Source organism: Meles meles, chromosome 4 (genome assembly GCF_922984935.1).
Source record: "Meles meles chromosome 4, mMelMel3.1 paternal haplotype, whole genome shotgun sequence".
Taxonomy (NCBI): Eukaryota; Metazoa; Chordata; class Mammalia; order Carnivora; family Mustelidae; genus Meles; species Meles meles.
The window spans coordinates 151,079,668-151,091,629 of record NC_060069.1 but is presented as its reverse complement, the minus strand read 5'-3'; the positions used below and the strand labels follow the sequence as shown (position 1 = coordinate 151,091,629).

At 42.2% G+C, this 11,962-nt stretch overlaps 1 protein-coding gene across 1 annotated transcript; it reads left to right on the top strand.

Annotated features, from left to right (window-relative positions):
• The first annotated feature begins 8,148 nt into the window (after positions 1–8,148).
• On the top strand, positions 8,149–8,610 carry LOC123939745 (keratin-associated protein 11-1). Its single transcript, XM_046001564.1, has one exon. The coding sequence runs from the start codon at positions 8,149–8,151 to the stop codon at positions 8,608–8,610; it is 462 nt and encodes a 153-aa protein (XP_045857520.1).
• The last annotated feature ends 3,352 nt before the right edge of the window (positions 8,611–11,962 follow it).

Here is an 11,962-nt window from a genome sequence, read left to right as displayed (position 1 = left end):
ATAGGGTCATTTTAAATCAACCTTAAGTTATTTCGTTATTTAGCAAAAGTAAGTGCTGGCTTTAGGTTCACTTCATAGTTCAGTATCAGAGATAACCGTGGTCAGAAAAGCAAGAACTGAGCAATAGTCTATGATTAGTCTAAGAAGACTGAGCCTTGACCTTGAGCTGTGGTCTTGACTGTGGCTAAGTTGCATGTGGAGAAAGACATATGATCTTAAAACATGGAAGATTTTTTTGAAATTTCACCCTTGCCTTAAATACTGGGAATTCAGTAACAGTAAGAGCCATCTATGAGGACACCAACTCTTAGAATATAAAATTGAGGCAAAAAATGGAAAGCAGTCTAGTCATTGGGAACATTTCACTCTTTCCAGCATTGCTATTGGTATTGGACATTTCCAATGTTAATTCCACCTTCATAATTTTCCACAACAAATTGCAAAACAATTTCATCTAAAATATAACACTGCATGGTCTTCCAAGAGCTGACTGGACTGGTATGGTACCCACAGTTTTGAGTGACTCCCGGGTTCCCATGTGTCTCACTACTTCATCTGCTGGGGAAGGCTGTGAATGCATATTTTCTTCAGATTCTGGAGTTTCATGAGAAATAGAGAAGAAAAGATTATTACTGAGGGACTGAAGCTGCTTGAAGAACTGAGGATTGCCTTTAGCCAGACTTCCTGACTCTAGAGCATATCCTGCAGCTAAGTGGCTGGAATCCGGTCAATGGCTTGTCAAACTGGAGAGTCAGTGAGCTGTTGACTGACAGAATTGGTACTAATTCTTACAGGAGTCCCCTTCACAGGAGATTCCCAGGGGTGATGAGCCTCCCATTCTCTCTGAACAGTCTAATACTAAAGAATGTGAAACTCAGATTTCCTGAGAGGAAATGAAACCTAGCACAAGGATTTCTAGTTCTGGCGTCCTGGCAACTCTGGGAATACAGTAATTTTAATTTCATGGTCAAAACGATGTTTTCAGTCCCATCTACTCAGCCAGAATTTTGTTCCTCCCTCACCAACAAGTGGAGTTTATTTCATCTTCCCCCAGACGTGAGCCTTTAGGACACTTTATGACAGAATATGTGGAGAATGGGATGCCCCATGACTGTGGGGCTCAGGCCAGAAGAAAGGCTAAAGCTTCATTCTAAGTTTATCTTCTGGGATTCTTGCCTTTGAAACTGCCACCATGTTGGAAAGGTCCTGGCCTCATGAAGAGGTCCCGCGTGGTTTCCCAGCTGCCAGCGACAGTGAGTGAATGAGCCTTCAGACAATGGCAACCCCCAGATGCCTTGGCTCCTCCATGTGTGGGCACCAAAGTGTCAAGCCACAGAACCCTGGGACACAATAATAGCCACTGTTTTAGCCACTAATTTTTTTTTTTCATTTTAAAATTGAGTTTATTTCCCAAGGTAAAATTACACACAGAAAACAATTACTATACATTTGAGCTATGACCAACTATACACACATGAATTTGACACATCAAAATATGGAACACTGTCATCACCCTGAAATCTTCCCTCAGGTCCCTTTCATCAGTCCCTTTCATTTGATCACAGAGGCAAGCACCACTCCAATTTCACCAGATTAGTTTTATAGGTTCTACTTCATAGAACTAGAGTGATACAGGGTGTGTGTGTGTGTGTGTTTCCTTCTGTTTATGTTGGGTTTGCTTTGCTACATTTTCCCCCCAGATTTTAAAGCTGACCACTTAGGACATTTATATTTACATGTTACTTTTTCCTAATATAAACATTTATAATTACAAATTTTTATAATAGCCCTGCTTTAGCTGTACCTACAAGGTTTGATATAAGGTGTTTCTTTAAAATTTTTTTTATTAACATATAATGTATTATTTGCCCCAGGGGTACAGGTCTGTGAATCATCAGGCTTACACTCTTCACACCACTCACCATAGCACATACAGTCCCCAATGTCCATAACCCCGCCACCCTCTCTCTACCCCTCTCCTCCTGGCAACCCTGTTTGTTTTTTGAGATTAAGAATCTGTTATTAGCCACTAAATTTGGGGGTAATTTGTCACAAAGTAATTAATAAGCAGAAGAGAGAGCAGGTCTTTTGGAATATATAGGCATATGTGAATGGGTCTCATTAGGTGGTCACATTTTCTGAACAGAATGAGTTGAATTTTAAAAAATATTTATGGAACCACTTAAAATATTTGTTATTTAGATGCTTATTAAACCATCTTAGTACACCATTAAACCATTTAAATACTTCTTAAACCACCACTGTGATGTTTATGCTGACAGTTTTGCCATATTTTTATATCAAGCTCCTCATTATTCAATTAATATCCTTATTTATAATAACTCACTTTCTAAACAAAAAGGCTTGCTTTAGCCTCAAACTATGTAATGATTCCCATAAAATTATGGCTTAGATAATCCAGCCATATTTTATTAATACATTTAAAAATAAATATGTGACCATGAAAAGTGGAAAAGTATTAACTAAAATGATCTCATATTTCATTGCTAGCGTACAGATCTCGCCTTGGAAAAAATGGTTTCTCCATTTTGGAAAACAACTGTGATATCAAACTGACAATAATGATGTCTTTGGGGTATAATTCTTAGGGAAACAACACAGTGTGATTGACATTACTTGGAGGGAATCTTTATAATCTGCATACAATCTCGCTGTGTTTAAGAACTCTTGCCATTTTTTATTTGGTCTCAAACTATTAGACTGCTCTAAAAATCCAAATATTACTTGTTTGATGCTCAGTTTGTGTACAAGATTTTTTCCTAGAGCATGAGACAGTTTGTTTGGAAATTTTATTCCAGGGAACACGGCACAAGGGGCGCGACGTGGAGGAGGCGGAAGCAAGTTGACCACAATTGTGAACAACTCATGTGCAATTCCATGGGACTCTTTGGAGTAATTTCACACCTGTCTACCTGGAGTTTAGGAGGTGGGAGCACTTGCCCTTTGATTTGCATTCTCCATTGCTTTAAGCATGGTACATACATGAGCATAGAGGAGGTCGGCACAGGCTTCCCTTGCTATGACATCAAAGAAGACCCAGGACAAGAAGCAAGAAGTAGGTGAGTGGCCCCGAACAAGAAGCAGCAGTGTTCGGGGGCACCCCCACAGAGCTGGCTTAGCCTGTGCAAGCAGAATACAATGGAATGACATGAGTTTGAACTAGTGCACAAGAATGTCAGATACACTTGCCAAAGATACTCTCGGGGACTTACTCTCTCCTCCTTTAGGGGACAGAATTGGACCAGTGGACTTTAAGACCCAGTCCTGATAGTCTAATTACTAGTCTGAGATAGTACTGGTCTACCACAACCCTCCTCATCAGGCAGATGGGACCAGGGAGGGAGGATTGTGTCCGAAACACCTAAGTGTGGGTGTTGGGGAAGGTCATCGAAAAGACATGACCACCAACTGACCCAGGAGCTGGATTCGGGCTGTCAGAGGCTCCTCACCCCTTCCCCTTGATGTGGGTTCCACTGTCCTTTCCCGCTCCCAGAGGCTGCTTCAAGGACACAGTCTTGAGATAATGATATGGTGCTGAGAACACCTACACGATGCATGTGACTGAACCCAGCTAAGGCCTCTTTATCAACTTTTAAGATTTGGTGGGTGGATGCGGGAATCCATTTGTCTTGTGGCTGCCTGAGACAAACCTTGTATATAAGTTCCCTTTGCTCATTAAAACTTGCCACCGACCAGCCTGGAGTAGCCTGCCTCATTCTTTGCTCTCTCCCTGCCCTGGCCAATGGGGGGGCCAATTCGGGGAGCTCTGAGAGAGCTGCCTATCAACAACAGGTCAGCTAGGTGATGTTGAGAGCTGACCTACCTTATACCTCTGTCTCCTACATCGCTGCTAGCATCCTGACCATGCTGGGTACCTAGTAGGCCCTGAACAATTCTGAATCAGGGAAGGATAGCACATCTTGAATGACTTGGAGTCTTCTCTCTCAGGCCCTGTACTTGAACATGACTCATGTCTGATCACAACTGGGTTTACCTCTTATATTGAATGACGGGGACCGGAGCAATGCCAATTGCATACACATGGATTTTCCCACATGACAGTGTGTTGTGGCTCCCAACTTGGGATTCTGCATGAACTTGCAAACAGGCATCAGGATAAAGAGAAGGCGATTTAATTTAAGATTTCTCAACCTTGACACTACCCTCAGAAGGTTTACTTTTATAGATGTTGTGTAGCTGGTGACTGGTATTTTCAAGTTCTGAAAGCAGCAACTTTGTGTTTCACTTTCTGCTTTCTGCCCTCCAGTTGCCTCCAGCCCCAAAGACTCAAACCGTCCATGATTAATGCTTTTTGAGAAGAGTCTGGAAAATAAATTTCAGTTCAGTTTTGTGGTGCAAATCACACAGCCTTTGCGGGTTTATAATGTCTTGGTTAATAAGGATTCTGGAGAATCAACCCAGAGGTTTGTGCGAAGTGAAAAAAAAAAAAGAGAGAGAGAGAGAGAGAGAGAGAGCGAACAGTTCAGCCAAGATGTATTTAATTTTTAAAACAACCATTATGTTCTGTACTTAAATTTTAAGTTCCTTTTTTATATTTCTTAAGAGATAATGAATAGCTTTATTTTGAGAGTATGAATATCCTGGAAAAATACAGAATGACAAAATCTCATTTTATGTTGATTAATTTTTCAGCAAGTTCTCTCTTCCATTTGATGAGACTAAGTGGGTTTTTTGAACTGGCATTGGTCAACATTATTACCAACTTTGTGATGAATAATATCCTTCTTGCATATCAAACGTTCAGCCTCCCACACATGCTTAATTCATTTTATTCTCAAACGCTTGGCTGTGTAAGTGATTGCTGTGATTCAGTTTTGAATGAAAGAATTGCTCAGTTGCAGCCTGTGATAATTATTGTATAAGGCTTAGATTGTTCTTTACAAACGAGAGCAAATTATCCGTCAGTGATGAAGATAATGGGTAGCAGGTCTTTCATCTCTCCCCACCGGCTCTCACCACACCTCCCTCACTTCACACTCTGCAGATTCGAGGATAACCTTCATAAGGCTTTTCATGGAGTTAAAGCTTCATGCTGCATGTAGCTATGTGGTGATACCTGCTGGCCAGATCCTTCTTTACATTCCATTGAATGGATGATCTGTTGATTTCATTTAACAGGGTTGTAAGTGTCTTCAAGCTTCCCAGGGCTGTCAGTGTGAATTTCTACATTGTTGCAGCTTACAATCAATCAAAAGTTATCTCTAAATGCTTGCATTTCAAAATAGAATGCAGGAGGGTATTAGCAGTTTTCCTCCCTTTAGGATGGATAGTTCTGCTGTTTCCCAGAGAGCCTGCCTGGCATTTTACTGGTGTCAAATAGAAAGCAATCTGTTGAGTAGATCCCTTAGATTTAACTACCGAGTGAAATTACTGGTTTGGGGGCACTTTGTGACTGGAAGAAGACTACTCATGAAATATCATTTTAAAGTGATCTCAGAGTTTGTGAATTGTTTTTTTCAGAAAGGTCTTGCAGCTTAAACTTACAAACTCAATTCACTTCTCTGCTGTTGTTGAACAATTAGTTGTCTATCTTCACTGTAATAGATAATTATAATTTCAAATTGTAGCTTCAAGCTATTGATGGCTCTCTGCCTCTTGCTGCTTTGTTTGTAGTGACCTTGCATTTCATTCTAATGAAGTAAAAATTGTCAAAGTTGTATAAATGAAGCAACACATGAAGTACAAGGACAGTGGTGCTTGTAACTTATGATTTAAAAGCTTTATTTTTTTGTTATTGAGAAACTGGAAGAGAAATGAAGACTACATTCTTTGTAGTACCATTAATAGAACATTCGTCGATTGATTCTTTTTAGAACTTTCTGCTGGAGCTTTAATGAAGACATCTCATCATGTTTAAATATAACCAATGCAGGTTGATAGTTCATGGCTCTGTCTTACTTGAATTTCAACTTAGTCAGATATAAACTGCATGAACTTCATGAGCCATTCAACCTCCTTGAATTTTAGCTCCTTTGTGTGACATGACAACTACTCCATAGGGCCGCTGGAAGCATTTACTATGGAGAATGGAAAGCCTCTAACTCCATGCTTGGAAGAGGGTCATGCACACAAAAAAATGTTCATTTCCTTTTCTCCTGAAGCTGATGCAAGATATTTTCTAAGATCCTTTTACGTGCAATTTTCAACTTGCAGTGGAAAAGAGAACTCAAGACAGAGTAATGATATATAAACGTCTCTACCATCTCAGAAATGTGGCAATGGGTACTGCAAACTTATGTGTAACTTTACTACCGACTCTACTTTTTGCTGTTGTCACTTGATTAATTTGCATGATTAAGTACTTTTCCATAGCAGGCAATGAATTCATAGCTGGTAGAAGCCTGTAAACTACTCATCCATTTGAAACAAGCAAGCCAGCCCCTGTGACCAGAGACTCCAACCTTCAAACACTAACTGGGGCATTCCTCATGGTGGAAAGAGCATAGTTATAACATTGTGGAAAGCAGTCATCTTGTTAATTTCTCCCTCTACCTGAGAACATGCTGCGAGTCACTGAGGGAGAGGTGGTCTGATCCTTGGGAATTATAATACAGCCCACAGCACAACACTGTCTTGTTTGGGTGTGTTACTGGCTTCCAATTAGAAACTTGGGGAACTTCTGGTATGGCTTTAGTGTAATGACTAGAGATGGATGTAGCATTTTGCAGAGGGACTTCCAAAGAGTTCTAAAAAAGCTGTTTGCTCTGTGGATGTCTAAAACATTGTCTGTCTGTCTTTTGCCTTCAAAGATATGTAAATCCATGATTGTCCCTCTCTCCTATCCCATGTAAGCCAGTTTAACGACACGAGTCAGATCTTACAGCTGTTTTGATATAGAAATATCACTGACCATTTAAACTATGTTAAAGTGAATTATTTTGCCAGAGATAAAATGGTTGTGAACAGGTGGGTGGAGAGAATCAGTCATACAGGTGTTCAGAACTGACTGTCTTGTAGCGCGATGAGATAAAGGAGAATGATATCTTTATATGGTTTCCCCAGGAATAAAAAAGAATAATTAAATATCATAGTACACTGTTCACACATTGATTCATTCATAACAAAATATTGATTAAGTGCCTGCTTCCACACGTGCTCCTCCCCCATCCCTGATATAGACCATCCTTTCAAGAGCATTTGGTTTGTCCCTGATAAAAATGCATTCTTTCTGTAAGTGTCTGTGTGGAAAAACTTAGCTTTTGACTATATTGAGCATCTTGGGAGAAAGACACTGTACCCTTTAAAATTAACATTATAGTAATTTTAAAATTTAACTAAGCCCATTCCACTGGTATATTAATGAATCTTACGAATCACTCTTATCCATTGTTATCGGAGTAAAAATTTTAGGCATAAAGCTCATCCGATTTATTTAGAAAGGGACTTGGTTACAAACACAGTCCCACTAAGTCAGCTTCTAATTTTTGTTTTGCTGCTTGAACATAAAGGGTGAGTCTCACTGCCTTCTACCCTTCCTGAATGTGTCTTGTTCCAGTCACTTGGTTAATTTTCTGAGCTGTCTGGTTTCCTGACAGGTGTCGTCATTGTCATCCTGAAGCATATTCAAGGAGGTTCCTTGTCCATGAGAAGCCCCGTTAGCTATGGAAGAGTGGCTGATTAGGTTGTGCTTAAAACATATTAAGTGCCGTCAACAAACCAAACAGGGTGTGGGTTTGTAACGAGTCCTGGTCAGAAGGGGGAGAACGTGTGATGGCAGGATGGTGGCATGTTTGGTCTTACCGTCAGATCGACACTCACTGTATCCAAGCAAGATGAATGAGGGACAAGGTGTGGGCTGGGATGACCGATAGCTTTGAAGCTGTCAAGTAACCTTAATCCTGGGACTAAGTACAGTACAGAAGCCTTATGATTTAGTTACCAAACTACTAAACTGTCTTTATGAGGATGAAGGCTTCTCAAGAGACAATTAACCTACAGATTCACAAGATGTTCTAAGGCACGCTGGTCTGAGCCAAAGAAGCCAGGCGGACCAGGGCGGGAGCCCCACCCACCAGCAAGGATATATAAAAGCTCAGGGACCTGAAGGGACATTCACCATTCAGCAGCTAGCTTCAGCAGGTTACCCGCAGCTCTCTGTCTGACACCATGTCCTACAACTGTTCTACAAGAAACTGCTCTTCCAGGTCTATCGGAGGACACTGCACTGTCCCTGTGGCTCCAGCTGCCACGGCTTCTTCCCAAGATGCCGACTGCCTGAGCGGCATCTACTTGCCCAGTTCCTTCCAGACTGGCTCCTGGCTCCTGGACCACTGCCAGGGGTCCTCCTGTGAGTCCAGCGCTTGCCAGCCAACCTGTTACCAGTCCAATCCCTGCATTTCCAGCCACGGACAGGTGACCTGCTCTCGGCAAACCACCTGTGTCTCGAATCCTTGCTCAACCACCTACAGCCGGCCACTCACCTTTGTCTCCGGTGGCTGTCAGCCGCTGGGGGGCATCTCCACTGGGTGCCAACCGATGGGAGGAGTCTCCACTGTCTGCCAACCAGCCTGCGGGGTCTCCAGGACGTACCAGCGGTCCTGCATGTCCAGCTGTCGAAGAACTTGCTAAGTGTGTAGGAGCCAGTGAGCGAATCAAGACTCCAGGACCTGCCAGCGGTGTTTCCAGGCTCGTCCAGCGTGCTGCCTGTCCCTGAACAACTCTTCATTGCTGACCACTGTTCTGACTGCCTGACTGCTTGGCCGCTAGCTCTGAAGAAGCTGCCTCTGGCAATTGATGATCTTTCTGGCCAGCACCAAGCTTAGTTTAAGGGTTGATCACTGGTGTCGCATATGTCTCTGGATGTTTCCAGCAACTTTACTTCCCGAACCCCTGTCTCTGGTGGTTTTGACATGTTTTGACCTTGCTGCTGTGTCTTCCAGCTTCTGCTTTTGTGCCTCTGAGGAAGGGAACTTGTCTCGCTCTGTATTTTCTCAATAAACCTGCTTACTTGGCATTGCAAATGTCTGTCTCAATAGAGTTCTTTATTTGCAAGGGTTTTTGCTGTCTGTGAGTCATCCTTAATCAGATCTGGACATTCTCCTCTGAGCATAGAGCATAGAATAGGGGTCGAATCACTGTGTTTCACGACAAGCAAGGGAATATCTGATACTTTACTTAGTTAGAGAGCCTTTGGACATGTAGTGATCTAGAGTGGTGTGTCCACTGTATTTACTCAGCTCGTATGGACGCACAGAGTAACTTCCATGTAGGAGAAAGAAAGGTCACCCGGGAAACCAAGTCGTTTTGGGGATTATACAGAGAAGGAGGCAGCAGAGTCGGTTAGAGTCTCAGAGTCTTACCTTACATGAGGACTGCAGTGGAAAACTGCAGATGACCCCTCTGTGATCAGACAGGAGGGATGGAGAAGGAGGAAGGGCAGGAGAGTTGTTTCCAAGGCCTGAGATTTATGGCATCAAAATGGGGGAGGGGGGTGTTCCAGCTTTAATCCGCTCACTGGCTGAAGAAGTTTGGTAGACCCCCCACGCCCTCCTCCCTGGCCAAATGCTCAGAGTAAATCAAAGCTCCAGGTTTCAGTAAATCTGGGCAGGAGAGACTTAAAAGCAAACTTCAGAAACACATGGTGGTTTATTTTAATAAGAGCCTTATTTCATACTTGTTCTTCCCTGGAACCCGTGTACTGATAAAACAAACCATCTGGACTGGGGGTCCACATGCTAACCTCCCCCCCCCCACTTTTTTTTTTTTTTAAGTGAGAACTGGCTGCTGACCAGGTTGATTTTGTTCTTCTTTATTCTCTGTTACTTCCAGAAACACATCTCTGTATTTCCTTTACAGAGCGGCTCTAGGAGAAACAGAAAAGGAAGATTTTTTTTATAGAGAATGGAGGCATACAAGGTGTGTACGCCATGAACAATGGGCACCTTTTCTCCTAACTGAGGAGCTCGGTACCTACCTGGTGCGGACTCTGATCGGCAACCTCTTTTGTCAGCAAAATGGTTTTCTTATGTCACGAACGGTTTTTCAGAGAGGTATTAGATGATTTCCGGAGAGATGGCATATTTTCAAATTTTTTCTACTATTCACTCTCCTTTTAGAATTAAGGATCCCTCTAATCAAAGACATGCTGGGATGAATGACTCAACCGTAATATCTCATTAAAGTAAGACATGGGTTTTTTTTCTTCCTTTTTTTTTAAAGATTTTATTTATTTATTTACAGACAGAGATCACAAGTAGGCAGAGAGGCAGGCAGAGAGAGAGAGGGGAAGCAGGCTCCCCGCTGAGCAGAGAGCCCGATATGGGGCTTGATCCCAAGACCCCGAGATCATGATCTGAGCCAAAGGCAGAGGCTTTAACCCACTGAGCCACCCAGGCGCCCTTAAGACATGGTTTTTATTGTGTAGTACTTCCAGACCCATTGTCTTTAAAAGTAAAACTCTGGGTTTCAGATATGTTCTGGTTTATTCTGAAAGAGAAGTCACCAGGTAAACCCTCCATGGCTCCCTCAAAGCTGTTGCTTCCATGACTCTCACGGATTGCTGATCTTAGTCATTTCACATGTGTCTGGAAAATTCAAAAATTTTCAGAGGTTGAAAAATTATTTACATTTTTTTAAAATTTTTTATTCTTTAGTTTTCTAGGTTTCAATACAAAGTTATAAGGATGGAGATGGCTTCCTTTTCTTTTTTATTTAGATAATCCTCTTAATAGATTCACATATTAGGGGCACCTGGGTGGCTCAGAGGGTTAAGCCTCTGCTTTCAACTCTGGTCATGATCCCAGGATCCTGGGATCAAGCCCTGCACTGGGCTCTTTGCTCCGCAGGGAGCCTGCTTCCCTTCCTCTCTCTCTGCTGTCTCTTTGCCTACTTGTGATCTCTGTCTGTAAAATAAATAAATAAAATCTTTGAAGAAAAGGGAAAAAAATAGATTCACATATTAGTAATTTACAATAACAGGTGCTATGGGCTGCTATGAATAAACTTTTGCTTGGGCTGGTTCTTGTGATCGTGTGAACATTTAAGGGTCACGTGCTGTCCTGCCAAGCTGCTTCCTTGCCTTTATTTCTGAGGGGGGAATGATTCTATTTGTACTTGAACTTTGGAAGTTCTCTCCATTCTTTGCTTTACTTCACAATAAGCGATAAAGTTTCTGTGTGCGGCTTTGAGAACCATCTTTTAAAAGATAGGGCATTGATTTCTTTCTCTTCTTGGTCTAGGGCCTAGAGAAAGGTCGTTGTATGTATGTAATATTGTGGAGCTGTGGGGAAGCAGTTCGAGGGCCTTCGGTTCAAATCCCAGCTCTGTCACTTGGTGGCAGGTTTGCGAAGCTCTCTAAACGTTAGCCCATCTGTCAAACAGATGCGATGGTAGCATCTCATGCCCCCTTTGCAGGAATAAACTGAGGTAATATGAGTGCCTCCCAGGTATTAGCTGAGGGGTACTGCTGTTTTATATAAAGTGAACCTGGTATTCTTGGACACCCGGGTGACTCAGTCAGTTAGGCGTCTGCCTTTGGCTCAGGTCATGGTCTCAGGGTCCTGGGATTGAGCCCTGGTGTCTTGTGCATCGGGCTCCCTGCTCAGTGGGGAGCCTGTTTGTCCCCTGCCTGCCCCTCCTCCTGCCTCTGCTCTCTCTCTCTCAAATTAATAAATAAAAGCTTAAAAAAATAAAATGGTGTGGTGCATAAACAATGAATCTTGGAGCACTAAAAAAAAAGAAAATTAAATTAAGACTAAATAAATAAATAATAAAAGGAAAGAAAAAAAAAAGTGAACCTGGCATTCTCAACTTCTTCTCCTCTTCAGTGGAAGTCTTGGCTACTCCTGGCATCTCTGAGGGATCTGAGTTGAGAGAGGCTGGGAGGAGGTGACTTACTGTTTTCTTTCCTTATCCCTCTGGCTCTGAACTTGTACTTTAGATAATGAGCTCATTTTATGGATCCTCTTCCTATTCCATAGTC